This window comes from Mesocricetus auratus, unplaced genomic scaffold, assembly GCF_017639785.1.
Source record: "Mesocricetus auratus isolate SY011 unplaced genomic scaffold, BCM_Maur_2.0 Super-Scaffold_100015, whole genome shotgun sequence".
Classification (NCBI taxonomy): domain Eukaryota; kingdom Metazoa; phylum Chordata; class Mammalia; order Rodentia; family Cricetidae; genus Mesocricetus; species Mesocricetus auratus.
The window spans coordinates 54038704-54057700 of NW_024429198.1; the positions used below are offsets into that span (position 1 = coordinate 54038704).

At 39.8% G+C, this 18997-nt stretch overlaps 1 protein-coding gene across 2 annotated transcripts in view; it reads right to left on the bottom strand.

Annotated features, from left to right (window-relative positions):
- The window catches only part of Ino80c (INO80 complex subunit C), a 23196-nt gene continuing 4199 nt past the window's right edge, over nucleotides 1-18997 (bottom strand). Inside the window, exons 2-5 of one of the 2 annotated variants that reach the window (XM_021234784.2) lie at nucleotides 17079-17189; nucleotides 15828-15960; nucleotides 14844-14911; nucleotides 1-399 (exon numbers count right to left, since the gene is read on the bottom strand). In XM_021234784.2, coding sequence (XP_021090443.2) covers nucleotides 268-399; nucleotides 14844-14911; nucleotides 15828-15960; nucleotides 17079-17189 — 444 coding nt within the window. In that variant the 3' untranslated portion in view covers nucleotides 1-267. The remainder of the gene's footprint in view (nucleotides 400-14843; nucleotides 14912-15827; nucleotides 15961-17078; nucleotides 17190-18997) is intronic. The other variant, XM_005065330.4, reaches the window with a different exon arrangement.

Here is an 18997-nt window from a genome sequence, read left to right on the forward strand (position 1 = left end):
TTAATTTAAATGCATAATTTTACTGTATTTTCTTATCAAACAATGTTTACTCGAGGCAACAACTGAAGTATGACTTAAAAGAGGAATGCCACACGTGGAGGAAAAAAAGAACCAGAAAGACCCTTACGGTAAAGCCAGACATCCTTTCCAAGGCACAGAGCTGTCACTCTCAGATTGACAGCAGAACACGTCTGTTTCCATGACACAATATCACAAGTGCAGAATCTGCTTTTGAGGCCGTTCCCACTTTATCCCCACTTCTCAGGCTCAGGGAACGATGCTCGTGGCCTTCCTTAGGGCCAGGTAGCCTGTGACCACGTCAGACGGCAGCCTTCGAATGTAGGAAAACTCTTCAATGGTGCTGAACCGCAGCTTGCTCTGAGGGTCTGTGTAATTGGCCTGCGTGAGAAACAGACAGGGAAGGACAGAAAGTTGTTAGTGGAGATATTTTAAGCACAAACTTTAATCTTTTTCCTACTTTACTCAAAGTAAAATACAACTTCGTCAAGTTTCACTGTCACCAAGAACACATGGCAAAGACTCAATCATCTTTCCAGACTTGAGGACCACTCCAAGGGACAGTGTGGAGGAAGAGGAACAGCCCCATCAGATCCTGGGACACTTCTTATTGGTATCTTGAGGGCTGCAAGCTGCAGGCCCCAAACTCCTTTCATAATGGTAACATATCCCTGCCTTCTAACTCCCGCCTCTGCAGAGGCCCCTAACTGGTTTAAGTGCCGAGAAGAAGGGACTGTTGCATTCTTGGCCCTAAGTGGACATCTCTCACGTTTCCAAGGCTCAAGGACGGGGCAGAGAGAAATGGAAGGGGCCAGAGGACTAGGAGCAATGCTGTCCGATGCTATCTCCTGCGAATTACATTTCTTTTGATGACAACAATATAGACAAAGACTGAAAAACAGTAACAAAGCCGTCTCCGAGAGCCCGTGGCCGTGCAACAGTTGGGTGGGCTCTCTGGTGGGGCAAGCCACCCTCACATTTTCCCCGAAGGGATTTGGATTATCTGGCTCCACAGATAAAGCTATGACCCAGCCTCCTGTGGTTCTGTATGTGGCAGCCTCACTCCCACCACCAGCCAAACCGCACTGTGCTGAGCTGGCCACCCAAGCTCACACTTCATGCCAAGAAGGCTGCTGTATAAACAATTCAGAACACAGAGATCTTGTGGCACAGGCGAAATGGTCACAAACAAAAGCTGGAACAGACTGGACCCAGGAGCCAGCGTGCAGTGCTCCGAATAGAAAGGAGCATGCCAAACTATATCCCCGAGCCAGATGAGTAAGGACTTTCCCACCCCCTCTGGATTCCGTCCCTCGGGACTGGAAGAAAACAGGCTGCCTGCCTATGGGGACTTGGCCAACTGCTTATGCCTTGCCCCAGCTTTAGGATGACAGGCAGTGTTCACAACCTCCCAGGAGCCTCTGGAGTCACAATATTCATCATAGCTTTGCAAAATGAGGGTGTGACACACACGTCCATGCCTTCCTTCCTGTGGCCAAGCAAGATGAACTATACTAGCATCTAAAAATTAAAATTAAAGCATTTCATAGAGTGAAAGTGCCCTTTGCTGGGCGGTGGTGGCGCACACCTTTAATCACAGCACTCGGGAGGCAGAGGCAGGCGGATCTCTGTGAGTTCAAGGCCAGCCTACCAAGTGAGTTCCAGGACAGGCTCCAAAGCAATACAGGGAAACCCTGTCTCGAGAAAAAAAAAAAAAAAAAAAAAAAAGAAGAAGAAGAAAGAAAGTACCCTTTACCAGCATCTTCTACCTCAAAGTCTTTTGCTTCTCTCGAGAAAACCAGTTAGGTGGGATCCCTTCCACTTTTAAAATTTATACCTTACTAAACAAACCAAGCAGAGAAACTACCCAGCAAGTGTGTATGCATGTGTGTGCATGCGCGCACCCCTGTGAGTGCATGTGCATGTGTTTTTAATCACACAGCCCACACACTTGGCCTTTTGTAGTCAAGGATGTGCCCTGGAACATGGACACGGATCTGCCTCACAAGATAACAGAGCACGTCTCAAGGAAAGACCTCCAAGGGACCCCCAACACTTTACTAATAGGCTCTCAGAAACACTTCTGCCTAAGTTCCTTGAATATTCTACTTCTCCAGGGAGCTGCATAGAAGGCAAATTGCCAAGTCATAGGTTTTTTGTTTGTTTTTAATAAGAAAAACTGACAAACTGTTTTTCAATGGGGCTTCATCAATACCCTTCCTACTCCCAAACAGCAGTGGAGGAACACACATTTTCTTTACACCCAGGCTGAAATACACAACCCAACATTGTCAGTCCTTCCAGCTGCCAGGGAGGCCGAACACCTGCTGATCACCCGCATCCCCCGTCTCACTGCCTACCGCTTCCTGCGTCTTTTAAAGGGCTGTCTGTCAGTGGTTTGGGAGTAGAGTTCTTCTATATTCTGAAGACCTTAATTCTTATATTCAGGGCTTAGGTAACTTGTGTATATATGGCAAGATCTCTGTTGATGCCACAGAGGCCTGGAATAATGTTCTTCAAAGTGGTGCTTCTTCACAGAAGAGAACCACTGTAGCAGCAGACAGCTGCTTGCCATGGCTGAGGAGACCAGGCATGCCAAGGGGCCAGCTTCTGAGTCTGCTCAGAAACCATGACTTCCAGCTGCCCAGAATGACAAGGGCAAGATTCCCATCTCAGGACCCACACCAGCCTTCCTGCCTCAGATAACCACTGATACCCACGCAGCACACATCCAGCAGACAAGCGGCTTCAAGAGAGCAATGGCCAAGGAAACGTGGGAGACTCAGGGCGTAATTCTAGGATAAAGCTGTGGATCAGATTGCTAGATGGACATACACAACCCAGTGAAGAAAAGCTGGAAACAGAATAAGCAACAAAAAAATTCTTTAAAATTTTTGGTTTCTCTATTGGGGACTGCTAAGAACCTTGAACAAAATGGAGTCTGTCAGCCATTTCTTGGCCTTCTGCCTACGTGACTGCGGGCACACATGCCCTTGAGACAAATGAAATAGCTAACCACAAAAGTTAAATTTACACAGGGCAGCCCACCCGCCTAGCCAGGGGGAAGTAACCCTTATAGAACAATTGCCTTTGTTGGCAAAAGGTTAATGTGTTCCTTTGGATGCTTTTACCATAATGATAGGCAGAAGTAAGCCTTATAGAACAATTGTCTTTGTTAACAAAAGGTTATTGTGTTCCTTTGAATGCTTTTTACCCCTATTTCCTGCATCTGGCTTACACTGATAAGCATTTGCGTAATGCAACTGATGGAAAAATTACAGCTTCGTCTTTACCTTATTTGGTGTATACTTGAGTTCAGACTTGATTGACATGCTTATACCACCCCCTGAGTTGCTCTACCTATAAAAACTATTTCACCCCCAAGAATAAAGGCTCTTGATCAGCAAAAGTTGTCTTGAGCCTGTTTCCCTTAGCCTCTTGAAGTTTGCTTTTTAAGATTGGATCTGCTCGTGAAGACCCATCAAATTAGTAGCGACCCTCATCACTTCATCCCCGCGGGTCGGGGGTCTCCTCCGGGGCTCGCATTTCTCTAAATGATAACTGAAGCAAGAACTAATAATAGTCTATTTTGTGCTATCTGACATACAATAAACATGACAACAAAGAACAAACATGTCCTCACACTCCACACAAAGCAGAGCAGTGCTGAAAATAAACTCAGTTTGGTAAGACAAGCATTAGGACTATGAGGGCAACCATTCACATTTTAAAAAAGGGCATAAATAAAAGTTTAAATGTCCAGTTAGCCCGGTACCCTCATGAGGAAAGTATGTGACAGTTCTATAGTAGAGACTAATTTTGTTAAAACATACTGTACATGTGTTTAATCTTGTTCAAGGTATTGCACCTATACAGCTCATTTAACAATGTAACACAAACTTCTAGTCCTTGAAAGTTATTATTACCAACTATATAAGATAATAAGGAAATGTAGGTTAGTAATTAGTCACGTATTACAATCGAACTTGTAGCCATATTAGGCATATTATCAAGGTCAAACATATAATTTAGATAGGTCGTCTTCAAACACTTCAGAGATCTACAGAGTATGGCATTTAAGATGTTTTAATAACACAGGTTCTTTTTTTAAATGACAATGAGACATGTCTGCTCCTGGCAGCACCAGTCTACGTGAGAGAAGATGATAGGCATCAAAGAAACTAACATGGAGTTTACATTCTTTGTAGCAAAAATAGCCACTGGACAAGCAAGTGCCCTTGTCTCAACTGTTGACAGTATGCTGTCCAAACTGGAGCAGGACAAAAAGAGGGACTGCAAAATCCTGCTAAGACAAGGCAGGACAACCCTTCAGAGAATCCTGCTCCACAGGAAAGTCTGTCAGAGATGCTGGGCCTATAGGCTGAAGATGGATGCCCCAACGTTGTAGAGGAACCTTGGGTGACTGCCCACACAGGAAAGTCTGTCAGACATGCTAGGCCTACAGGCTGAAGTTGTAGAGGAACCTTGGGTGACTGCCCAGGCAGCAGTTGTTTTAGCATTTCTCACATTTTTTGGAAGTCACTTGCTCGCACTTCCTGTTTACTCAGTTGATACTATTTTCTTCTCGGGTCTCTGAAGGAGTTGAAGACTAGATAGAAAGGTTATAGTTTTCTTTGTTTACCAAATTCAGAAAAGAAACTCAATAAAGATGTGTAAAGTGTAAAAGTATGAGAGACATTAAAAGATAATTTGATAATGCAAATTAGAATAGAAAATAAATCACATACAAGACTTTGGACTTACCAGGACAGGATAGATAACAGAGTATTTTCTCTGAATTTGTTAAATGCTAATGGACTAGACGTTGCTGATGTACTTATTGCCTGTATACATTATATATACTTATTGTATATAGTTTTCCTTATGTTACTTGTAGCCTTCTTTTTGTACTTGATAAAAAAGGGGAATTGTGGTGATATATTACTTTGATTTATTAACGATTGCTTGAGGATTCACAAAGCAAAAGCAGCTACAAGCTACAGAGGTCAGGCAATGGTGATACATACCCCTAATCCTAGCAGCCACACTAGCTAGCCAGGAAATGGCGGCACACACTCGTGATTAAGAGGTAGACAGATCTTTGTGAGTTCAAGGCCACAGTGACTACACGGAATTGATCCAGCCCTAACAGAAGCAGTGTACACAAAAGTGATCTCTGCATGTGGGATCACATGTTTTTAATCCCAGCTCTAGGGATATGGAGACAGGAGTGATATGGCTGGATGGAGAAAGGAATAAAAGGCAGGAGGAGACAGGAACTGAGAGCTTTTGTCTCTGAGGATTGGTGGAGACAGGATACCCATATCGGCTGGGGAGAGGTAAGATCTATTGGCCTGGATGCTTTGCTTCTCTGATCTTCAACTTGAAACCCAATATCTGTCTCTGGGTCTTTCATTTTTCAGGCTACAGGTCAGAGCACACTACGGGTGCACAGTAAAACAAGTCCAGACTGAAAAAAACTTTAAACAGATTACAGTGTGCATAGATGCTTAAGAAAGAAAATGGGTATAGATAGTCATAGAAAAAGATAGTTTTAAAATAATTAAGTCTTTAAAGAAAGAATAAGGTTGTGTATATGTTATATATTTATATATATTGCTTATATATAATATGATATATATGTCTTGTAAAGATGGGAAATACCCAGGGTGGTTTATATATAATATGATATATATGTCTTGTAAAGATGGGAAATACACAGGGTGGTTTATATATAATATGATATATATGTCTTGTAAAGATGGGAAATACCCAGGGTGGTTTATATATAATATGATATATATGTCTTGTAAAGATGGGAAATACCCAGGGTGGTTTATATATAATATGATATATATGTCTTGTAAAGATGGGAAATACCCAGGGTGGTTTATATATAATATGATATATATGTCTTGTAAAGATGGGAAATACCCAGGGTGGTTTATATATAATATGATATATATGTCTTGTAAAGATGGGAAATACCCAGGGTGGTTTATATATAATATGATATATATGTCTTGTAAAGATGGGAAATACACAGGGTGGTTTATATATAATATGATATATATGTCTTGTAAAGATGGGAAATACCCAGGGTGGTTTATATATAATATGATATATATGTCTTGTAAAGATGGGAAATACACAGGGTGGTTTATATATAATATGATATATATGTCTTGTAAAGATGGGAAATACCCAGGGTGGTTTATATATAATATGATATATATGTCTTGTAAAGATGGGAAATACCCAGGGTGGTTTATATATAATATGATATATATGTCTTGTAAAGATGGGAAATACACAGGGTGGTTTATATATAATATGATATATATGTCTTGTAAAGATGGGAAATACACAGGGTGGCTTATATATAATATGATATATATGTCTTGTAAAGATGGGAAATACACAGGGTGGTTTATATATAATATGATATATATGTCTTGTAAAGATGGGAAATACACAGGGTGGTTTATATATAATATGATATATATGTCTTGTAAAGATGGGAAATACCCAGGGTGGTTTATATATAATATGATATATATGTCTTGTAAAGATGGGAAATACACAGGGTGGTTTATATATAATATGATATATATGTCTTGTAAAGATGGGAAATACACAGGGTGGTTTATATATAATATGATATATATGTCTTGTAAAGATGGGAAATACCCAGGGTGGTTTATATATAATATGATATATATGTCTTGTAAAGATGGGAAATACCCAGGGTGGTTTATATATAATATGATATATATGTCTTGTAAAGATGGGAAATACCCAGGGTGGTTTATATATAATATGATATATATGTCTTGTAAAGATGGGAAATACCCAGGGTGGTTTATATATAATATGATATATATGTCTTGTAAAGATGGGAAATACCCAGGGTGGTTTATATATAATATGATATATATGTCTTGTAAAGATGGGAAATACCCAGGGTGGTTTATATATAATATGATATATATGTCTTGTAAAGATGGGAAATACCCAGGGTGGTTTATATATAATATGATATATATGTCTTGTAAAGATGGGAAATACCCAGGGTGGTTTATATATAATATGATATATATGTCTTGTAAAGATGGGAAATACCCAGGGTGGTTTATATATAATATGATATATATGTCTTGTAAAGATGGGAAATACCCAGGGTGGTTTATATATAATATGATATATATGTCTTGTAAAGATGGGAAATACCCAGGGTGGTTTATATATAATATGATATATATGTCTTGTAAAGATGGGAAATACCCAGGGTGGCTTATATATAATATGATATATATGTCTTGTAAAGATGGGAAATACCCAGGGTGGTTTATATATAATATGATATATATGTCTTGTAAAGATGGGAAATACCCAGGGTGGTTTATATATAATATGATATATATGTCTTGTAAAGATGGGAAATACCCAGGGTGGTTTATATATAATATGATATATATGTCTTGTAAAGATGGGAAATACCCAGGGTGGTTTATATATAATATGATATATATGTCTTGTAAAGATGGGAAATACCCAGGGTGGCTTATATATAATATGATATATATGTCTTGTAAAGATGGGAAATACCCAGGGTGGCTTATATATAATATGATGTATATGTCTTGTAAAGATGGGAAATACCCAGGGTGGCTTATATATAATATGATGTATATGTCTTGTAAAGATGGGAAATACCCAGGGTGGCTTATATATAATATGATGTATATGTCTTGTAAAGATGGGAAATACCCAGGGTGGTTTATATATAATATGATATATATGTCTTGTAAAGATGGGAAATACCCAGGGTGGTTTATATATAATATGATATATATGTCTTGTAAAGATGGGAAATACCCAGGGTGGTTTATATATAATATGATATATATGTCTTGTAAAGATGGGAAATACCCAGGGTGGTTTATATATAATATGATATATATGTCTTGTAAAGATGGGAAATACCCAGGGTGGTTTATATATAATATGATATATATGTCTTGTAAAGATGGGAAATACCCAGGGTGGCTTATATATAATATGATATATATGTCTTGTAAAGATGGGAAATACCCAGGGTGGCTTATATATAATATGATGTATATGTCTTGTAAAGATGGGAAATACCCAGGGTGGCTTATATATAATATGATGTATATGTCTTGTAAAGATGGGAAATACCCAGGGTGGCTTATATATAATATGATATATATGTCTTGTAAAGATGGGAAATACCCAGGGTGGTTTATATATAATATGATATATATGTCTTGTAAAGATGGGAAATACCCAGGGTGGTTTATATATAATATGATATATATGTCTTGTAAAGATGGGAAATACCCAGGGTGGTTTATATATAATATGATATATATGTCTTGTAAAGATGGGAAATACCCAGGGTGGTTTATATATAATATGATATATATGTCTTGTAAAGATGGGAAATACCCAGGGTGGTTTATATATAATATGATATATATGTCTTGTAAAGATGGGAAATACCCAGGGTGGTTTATATATAATATGATATATATGTCTTGTAAAGATGGGAAATACCCAGGGTGGTTTATATATAATATGATATATATGTCTTGTAAAGATGGGAAATACCCAGGGTGGTTTATATATAATATGATATATATGTCTTGTAAAGATGGGAAATACACAGGGTGGTTTATATATAATATGATATATATGTCTTGTAAAGATGGGAAATACACAGGGTGGCTTATATATAATATGATATATATGTCTTGTAAAGATGGGAAATACCCAGGGTGGTTTATATATAATATGATATATATGTCTTGTAAAGATGGGAAATACCCAGGGTGGTTTATATATAATATGATATATATGTCTTGTAAAGATGGGAAATACCCAGGGTGGTTTATATATAATATGATATATATGTCTTGTAAAGATGGGAAATACACAGGGTGGTTTATATATAATATGATATATATGTCTTGTAAAGATGGGAAATACCCAGGGTGGTTTATATATAATATGATATATATGTCTTGTAAAGATGGGAAATACCCAGGGTGGTTTATATATAATATGATATATATGTCTTGTAAAGATGGGAAATACCCAGGGTGGTTTATATATAATATGATATATATGTCTTGTAAAGATGGGAAATACCCAGGGTGGTTTATATATAATATGATATATATGTCTTGTAAAGATGGGAAATACCCAGGGTGGTTTATATATAATATGATATATATGTCTTGTAAAGATGGGAAATACCCAGGGTGGCTTATATATAATATGATATATATGTCTTGTAAAGATGGGAAATACCCAGGGTGGCTTATATATAATATGATATATATGTCTTGTAAAGATGGGAAATACCCAGGGTGGTTTATATATAATATGATATATATGTCTTGTAAAGATGGGAAATACACAGGGTGGTTTATATATAATATGATATATATGTCTTGTAAAGATGGGAAATACCCAGGGTGGTTTATATATAATATGATGTATATGTCTTGTAAAGATGGGAAATACACAGGGTGGTTTATATATAATATGATGTATATGTCTTGTAAAGATGGGAAATACACAGGGTGGTTTATATATAATATGATATATATGTCTTGTAAAGATGGGAAATACCCAGGGTGGTTTATATATAATATGATATATATGTCTTGTAAAGATGGGAAATACACAGGGTGGTTTATATATAATATGATATATATGTCTTGTAAAGATGGGAAATACCCAGGGTGGTTTATATATAATATGATATATATGTCTTGTAAAGATGGGAAATACCCAGGGTGGTTTATATATAATATGATATATATGTCTTGTAAAGATGGGAAATACCCAGGGTGGTTTATATATAATATGATATATATGTCTTGTAAAGATGGGAAATACCCAGGGTGGTTTATATATAATATGATATATATGTCTTGTAAAGATGGGAAATACCCAGGGTGGTTTATATATAATATGATATATATGTCTTGTAAAGATGGGAAATACCCAGGGTGGTTTATATATAATATGATATATATGTCTTGTAAAGATGGGAAATACCCAGGGTGGTTTATATATAATATGATATATATGTCTTGTAAAGATGGGAAATACCCAGGGTGGTTTATATATAATATGATATATATGTCTTGTAAAGATGGGAAATACCCAGGGTGGTTTATATATAATATGATATATATGTCTTGTAAAGATGGGAAATACCCAGGGTGGTTTATATATAATATGATATATATGTCTTGTAAAGATGGGAAATACCCAGGGTGGTTTATATATAATATGATGTATATGTCTTGTAAAGATGGGAAATACCCAGGGTGGTTTATATATAATATGATATATATGTCTTGTAAAGATGGGAAATACACAGGGTGGTTTATATATAATATGATATATATGTCTTGTAAAGATGGGAAATACACAGGGTGGTTTATATATAATATGATATATATGTCTTGTAAAGATGGGAAATACCCAGGGTGTCTGGATCCTGTATGGTGCTTTGCTAACTTTGAACTTGTTAAATGCTGATCAGCAAATGACAGCAGCTGAGAGACATAGGATTGTAAAAGGAACTGCTGAATTAAACCAGTCTAGATACTTTAGGGATGTCTTAATTTTAAAATGGAATTCAGAAACTGTATTGTGTTGGGGGGAGAAGTTACGCTTTTGTTTCCACAGGAAATGAAAGGCTGTGAATTCCTTCAAAATAGAGACCAGATTTGACTCGCTGAAAATCTTGGCTATAGACATAAATAAGCCTAGAAAAACTAAAAGACTGTTTACATATATGTTTACATACATACATACATACATAGTTGACATATATGCCAATCCCTTGACATACAGGAACAGTTCTGAGACTGGGTGAGACAAAATAAATATTGTTGGTTACAGGGTCCTCATGACTTATTACATGCCATCCTTTCAAATGGCATGGATAGAGCTTTATACAGTACAAACAAACTTAAAAAGCTGACAGATGTCTTTTACTTGCCCAAACATAAAACAAAAAAATCATCTTTGGCTGGCTTGTGTGCAATGCACAGTCCATACCTGTGTTAATGCAGATATGTATGTTACCTTTGTTAGTTTGTATGCTTTCAGAGAAAGGAGACCAGACACCAATGAAAACAGGTGGCCCAGGTGATCCAACCTGCCAGAGTACCCCTGATGCAGTTTCCTCAGAGTTCTGCATCCAGAACAGCTTCAAGGCTGCTGGCTGAGATGGTCCAGCCGCACAGACAATTTCAGCCAGAACGTCAGATAAGCCTTGTACTTTCCCATTGCACATAGACAGAACAACCAATGTTATAGCTGATTTTTTTAGGACTTGACCATTATCTCAATTTTCTCAGGGTCCCCTGGGGATGTTACTGCACCTAGACAACAGGAAACAGTCTAGAGAACATAATGCCCACATTCCCAAGAGGTGGGTGGGTGATTTTTGGTCATTCAGTGGCTCTTGATGTTTGTCATGATTTAGTGGGGATATAGGATTATAGAATATAAAGATAACTATTTATCTCAAATATTTTATGTTGGTGTGGACTTCTATATATTGATACAAGGTTATTTTTGTTATATCATATATATGTTTCTACTCTTGTACCTATGAGCTCATTTAAGAATGTAATATAGGCCAGGCATTGGTGGCGCATGTCTTTAATCCCAGCACTCGGGAGGCAGAGGCAGGCAGATCTCTGTGAGTTCGAGGCCAGCCTGGTCCACAGAGCGAGTTCCAGGACAGCCTCCAAAACAATACAGAGAAACCCTGTCTCAAAAAACCAAAACCAAAAAAAAAAAAAAAAGAATGTAATACAAAGTTATAGTCTTTGAAAGTTACTATTACAAAAAATTGCAGGTTAGTAGTTAGTCATCTATAATGACTTATAGTCATGTTAGGTATGTTTTCAAGGTTAAACATGTATTTTAGATAGACAGGTGATCTTCAAATGCTTTAGGGACCTTCAGAACATGGCATTTAATATGTTTAATAACCTAAGGCTTTTCATGACAATGAGACACATCTGCTTCTGGCAGCACCAATCTACTTCATAAAAGGATGATAGGCATTGGAGAGCCTCCATATAGAGTTTGCATTCGTTGTGGCAAAGCTGCCATTGGACAAGTACTCTTGCCCTGACTGCTGACAGTGTGTTGTCCAAATTGGACAAGTAGGACACAAAGGAAAAAGACTGACAAACTTTGCTAAGAAAAATTGCAACAGTCCTTCAAAATTCCTGCTTCACAGAAAAGTTTGTCAGATATTCTAGGCCCACAGACCAAAGTTGGATGCCCCAACATTGCAGAGGAAGCTTGGGTGACTATTGGCCAGGCAGCCAGATGTCTCTGCCATTTCTATAGTTTTGGAAGTTGCTTGCTTTGCACTTCCTGTTTACTCAGGTAATATTATATCCTGGGGTCTCTGATGAAGTTGAAGATGAAATAGTTATAGTTTTCCTTATTACCAAATTCAGAAAAGAAACACATAAAAAAGTAATGTTTATAAGGTTGAGAAGCATAAAAGCTTAAATTGTTTATCTAAGAAAATGTTTTGAGGTCTACAAACATAATTTTGGATTGGTAATACAAGTTAGGATAGAAAGTTAGAAAGCAAATTAGGTATACAACAAGACAGATAATGGAGTATTTTCTCTGAATTTTCCAAATTCAAATGGGCTGGATATTGTAGTAAATGTAATTCTTACATGACAATTGTTCTTATTGTATATAGTCTTACTATGTTAAAGCTAGAACCTTTCTTTTTATTTAGACAAAAAAGAGGAAATGTTGTGGAATATTTGTTTAACTATACAAAGATGTATTGCATTTGTTTAACTATGTAAAGATGTGTTGCTGTTTTACCTTGCCTGCTTGTGGAACCTGACTGGTCTAATAAAAAGCTGAATGGCCAATAGCTAGGGAGGAGGTATAGGTAAGACTTCTGGGCAGGGAGATTAAGAAAGAAGAAGAATTTAAGATTAGAAAGGAAGGGAGATGACAGGCACCAGCCAGTCAGACATGGAAACAGGAAAGTAGGACATATAGAATGAAAGAAAGTAAAAAGCCCAGTGGTAAATCATAGATCAAGAGAAACATGTTAAATTAAGTTAAAAGAGCTAAGCTAAGACCAAGCATTCATAGTTAATAAATCTCCATGTTTTTATTTGGGAGCTGGTTGACAGTCCAAAGAAAATTCCAACTACATACCCACAGTAATGGTCACTGAAATGTGAACCATGTAAAGCTGTCATCTGGTCAGGTGGGTACAAAGCTAGACCCTCTTTACAAGAAACTCACTCTAAAACAAAGATACAGACAAAGGCAAAACACTCATGAGAGATATGACATAAACTTGCATAACACGAAAGCTGGGATGGTGTTTTAGCTCATTCTGTGCTGCAATCTAAAATATACCCAATCTTATCAAGAAATGAGGCTTACATTGCTGGAGAGATGGTTCAAAGGTTAGGAGCTCCTGCTGGCTATCCAGCTCCAGGGTTTCCTCAGAGGGCACCAAGCACACACATAGTATACATACATACATGCATACTACTTTTTTTTTAAGAAGAAAGGAGGCTTAGTTAGCTCTCAATGTTGGCACCCTAGTGAGGGACCCACCTGGCTGCACTTCAGTATGGTGTAAAGAGAGCAGGTCAAGCACAAAAGAAGCATATGTGCAAATAAGAAAGAAAAAAAATAAAGGCTCTTTTCATGAGAGTCCTTTCTTGCACAAATCATCCGTTCCTACAGGATCTGACCCAGGAGTGGTCATTTTTAAGAAGAACAATTTACTCATCAGGCCCACCCCTTAATGGCTCAACAACACCATTCTGAGGCCTAAGTTCATAGCAAATGGGCCTTCAGGACAAAACCACCCTAACTCAAGCTATATGAATTCAGACAGAAGCATACATTAGAACAATAAACGAGACCAGGAGTTGAGAGAGGAGATTACATGACAACAGAAGATGCATTTTTCTGGTATAATGTGTAGAATTAATTTGGCCAGTTTGTGACAGATGGTGGAGTCAGTTATCCTTATTAAACTGAAAAGCATTCAAATGATCTACAGGTAAATTTTAGAAGTAGTATGCTTCATCATTTCTATAATAAGCAGAAAACCCCCACTTTTCAAATTTACAGGAGATGAAGGATGAACGTGAGCAGGAATTTCTTTACAGGTTCTGCACCCTCTCCTCGTTGGGTGAGGTGGAAGCAGGCTCTCAGTGCCCAGGTCTGCCTCAATCCCACCTGCTTCTGAAGCACTGGAGGGGAAGTGGTGGCGGCTAGGGAGGGGGACAGAGGACCAGACCCACAGATACACGTGCAGAGGGGGCTTCCAGCTCTTTTAGACATGTGGGTTACATACGCGGCTTCATTTGGGAACAGGGCTAGAGATTTGTGTTTGTGTGTTCTGACTTCAGGATCCACTCTACAGGGCTGGGCATGCTACACAGGTGCTCTACCACTGAGCTCCACCACCAGCCCAGAAGAGTTTTGACAGTGCCGCCAACAGTGTAAAATCAGTATTTTAAAACCTTAAGAGTGAAAACAGGAGTGGCTGTGTCATTCATGTTGTCTCATACAGGAAAAAGGAAAAAACAAGAAGTGAAAATTCTGTGTCTTGCTTTCTGGAGCAAAGGTCTCTTCAGACTATTCACACAGACACAGACCACAGACCGAATTCCTGGCAGGGCTATAGGTGTAAACAGACATGTCTGTGAAATATTACACCTAATGCTAATACAGACACATGTAATTATACTCACAAGAAGGCCTGAAACATCGGAATACTTCTTAGCTGGCTTAAAAGATGGAGGAGCATCAATACTAAAGTCTAAAAAGAAGAAAGAAAAGAGATGATCACATAACCTTCAAAACAGCCCACTCTTTCTCCTTTATTCCATGTTCTCCCTTATTCTTTATTCGAAGCTAACAGATGGTAATAGTCCTGAAATGTTCCTCTGTGATTACACACTTACAGAAGCCTCCCGGGATTAACCAGGGAGATAAGGGAGGGGGTCAAAAATACCACAGTGTGTCGCAGACTAAGGGCAGGCCTCAGCTAGGGTCCTGCCCTGCCACCAGAGACAAGCTACCCCTGTGGAACCGCCAGGTCTGTCTACCCACAGGCTATTTCACAGTCTCCAGCTAAAACGGGCTCCTGGTGACGAAAGGCCACACAGCCACTAACTGGATCCACACACCCAGACTCCAGCGGTCCACACCCAGATGACTAACTTGTCACCATCTGAGTCACCCCATGAAAGATGCACAGCAGGACGGGGGAGATCTTGGATCCTGAAGTTTCCAGTGTAGCTGAGCAGAACATCTAACGGGCTTTGTCCAGGCTGGACACACCTCAGCAGTGGGTATTTACTCAGAGAGCAGTGTGTGGCCTGTTAGCTGCTTGCTGGAGACTCTCCAAATCTCACATTACAGGTGAGCTACATTTTTTGTGAAAACAAACTTAGACAGTAGATTTTTAAATGAGAGGTCTAATAGAAGCATCATCATTATCACAGTGGGATCTACTTCTCCAGACTGAAATTGCAAATAATGACACTAAAAACTAACGCGCCCCCCCCATGACAACGCAAACAGACTCCGTGAAAAGGGAATACATGCATAATATCCCTGGATGGGTGCCACTGTAGGCTCTCAGGCTAAGAACGTTTTCCCACAATAACACAAACACGAGCAAATAATGTAGGCTGGTTGTAAGGAAGTTCCTGTCTGCATTACAAACACACGGAAGGCCGTAGACAGCTCACAGTTAGGATCATTCAGTTGCCATGGCAATGCCCTTTCAGCAGCGAGGATCTGTTTGAGGTTCTTCCAGGTTCTATTCTTCTTGCCAGCTACTGCGCCACCGTGGCCAGAGTGCTCAAATTAAAAGTGGGTTAGAGAGACGAGTCAGTGAACGATGCGCCCAACTTGACGCCACGCCCCTCGGAGCCTTCGGGCACCTCTCAAGCTGTAAGCAACTATTTGTGCTACTGAGACCTTTAAAGGGATCTCACCATATACTGTAATCTTTGTTTAAAAGAACACAGTCCGTGGCTACTCATGATGGAGGAAGAATTGGGAGCTCAAGGCCAGTCTCAGTTACAGGATGAGTTTGAGGCCAGCCTGGGCTACAGGAGACTCTTTCTCAAAACAAAACAAAACAAAACAAAATGAACAAAGTATAAATAAGCAAACAAAAATAACTTAGTTTGGGGGCTATCTAAACCCCCAAGTTTTCTGGTGACAGAACAGAAATAAATGGCTATTCTTTACCACGGGCACAGGAAAGTGAATTCTTTACTGTGTTCACCATGGGTGAATTCACTCATGACCTCATCCCTTTAAAATCAGTTTACCACAAAGTTGGATGTGATCTTGAGATTACATTTCTAACTCCCCTCTGAGGGTGTGTCTCTCTGCCTCCTAATCACTAGTGGTCCTGGAAAATCCAAATAAGCTTCAATCATGGTATGGCAAGCTTTCTGGAAAATTTTTGTGATATAAAGATTAAAAAATAAGATGGAAACGACTACTAACATATTTGCAGACTCTGGTCACAATGGATTGCCAAGACTCAATAAACAAATAAATAAACCTTGAAAGGTATAATTTGGGTCGCTAAAAGTGATTATTTAGTACAGCCTTCATGAATGAAAGGCTTTAAAGGAATTAGTGGGGAGCACTCCTATTGTAGTTGTCTATTTCTAACTTCTTTTAAAACTTAAGGCCAACAGAGAGCTAGGGGAACAATCATGGGAAAGATCAAACTCAAAGGTCTACCTTCAGGGGAATTCTGAAAAGGCCTGGCACACTGGGAGATGACAAAGGGCCTTTCCCGTCCTGTCCCATGCCCCCTTACCTCCCCCCTCCCGTGGGAGGGAGTGCCAAGTGGAGTTGAGGGAGAAGGCAACCCCAGACCCAGCTCAGACGCAGCCACATCGGAGGCTGAGGCGCGGCTGTTCACCCCGTATTTGTGTAACACCTTATATGCTTACCACAAAGTTGGGATCCTTAAATGGCAATGGTTTGGCAGCTTTTTCCACAGGGCCAGAACTAAACTCAGAGGACGCCATTTTATTCTCATTCATGGCTTCAATGCTGACACCCTTAAAACACAGAAAGAAAAAAAAAAACCTTTGAAGCCAGATGTTCCTCACGTACGCCCTCAGCAAGACAGACATGCGAGCGGTCCAGGGTTCCAGCAGGTGGCCTGCCCTGGAGGTTGGGGAACACTATCTGTGTAAGCAGGAGCCACAGCAGACATAAGCAGGACCCCAGTGCCAGGTTTCCTGGTACCCCTAGTGCCAAGCACAGGGTCTGCTGTCCTCTTCCAGCTGACTCATTAATTCTCACAACGCTAAGGTGCCATTATCCTCATCATATAGGAAATCGAGGCAGAGAGGACTGGTTGAAGCCTACGCAGCACACAGCTTTTCAATTTAAATCCATTCCATGGTACCACATAGTCCTTCTTTCCTGATGATCTTGTCAACTATGCTTTGAAACAGGAAGGCTAGCCTTAGAGTCTGGACCTCAAGTGTCTAATTTGGTCAGAAGACCCAGGCTGGAGTTGGCTGCATTTGGGGACAACAGGACACGGAAATTCTGAAAAAGAGGAGGAAGTTGGAGGGATGTGGCCCAGCTGGCCGAAGCTGGGATGCAGTGTCCTGTCAAGCAGCTTTAAAACAAGCCTTTACGCTAACAACACAAGAGAAACAAGGTAGAAGCAAGAAATGCCATCTGGCTTATAAGACAAGCATCTTAGGAATACGGCATTGTCTTCACAGAGCGAAATGCATACGTGGCAGGGACAGGTTTCAGGAGTTTCCAGTATTGACACTGGTATGACCAAATCCTTTCCAAGACACTGAATACACCCACCATTCCAGAACACTCTCTTGCCCCTTCCTGGCCAATCCCTTCCAGTCTCAAAGACAACCAATGTTCTGATTCCTCCAATGAAGAAGTGTCTTGCTCAGACTGCCCTGTGGCCAGGTCTACAAGGAATTGTCTTCACCGATGACAGGAGACTAGTCTACTCTGGGTGGCGCTGTCCCTAAGTAGGCAGGCCTGGGCTATATAAAAAAGCCAGCGGAACAAACCAGGGGAAAAGTGAGCTTGTAAGCAGCAATTCCCATGGCTCCTAGAGTGAGTTCCTGTCCTGACTCCTCAGTGACGGACTGTTCCTGTCCTGACTCCTCAGTGACGGACTGTTCCTGTCCTGACTCCTCAGTGATGGACTGTTCCTGTCCTGTCCTGACTCCTCAGTGACCTGGAAGTGAGAGCTGAAATAAATCCTGTCCCACCATGAGTTACTTTTTCTCAAGGTGTTTATCACAGAAACAGGAATCAAACTAGTCCAGGCATGGTGACACACGCTTTCAATCTCAGCACGTGGAGGCAGAAGCAGGCAAATCTCTGTGAGTTTGAGACCAGCCTGGTCTACATAACAAGTCTGTTATGTAAGCTACACTGTGAGATCCTGTTTCACAGAAAACACCCCCCAAAAGAAAGAAATCAAACTAGAACAGCTGTCATGCTTTCATGTCTGTTGAGTATTTACCTAGGAGTGAAGCTTGTTCCTGAGAAAGTGCACATGTCATTCTATAAGGTATGTGTGTGTGTGCGCCCTCTCCATGGGATCTGTACCAGGAACAGGAAGAGGGCCATCCACTGTCACAACAGTTCTCAGAAAGGTCTCTCCTCAAAACACCTTCCCAAATTCCTCCCCAGGGTCTCAGCATGGGCCTGGACTCCAGTCTGCTCACCCCACTCCTCAGTATAGACAGCTGTCCCATCATCCTCCACCACGCCAGCCTTCCCAGTGCGATGCAAAACCCCAGCCTTAAGTGAAGCCAAGAGGTAGCAGCACATTCTTAACCCTGGGACTTGAGAGGCAAAGGCAGACAGATCT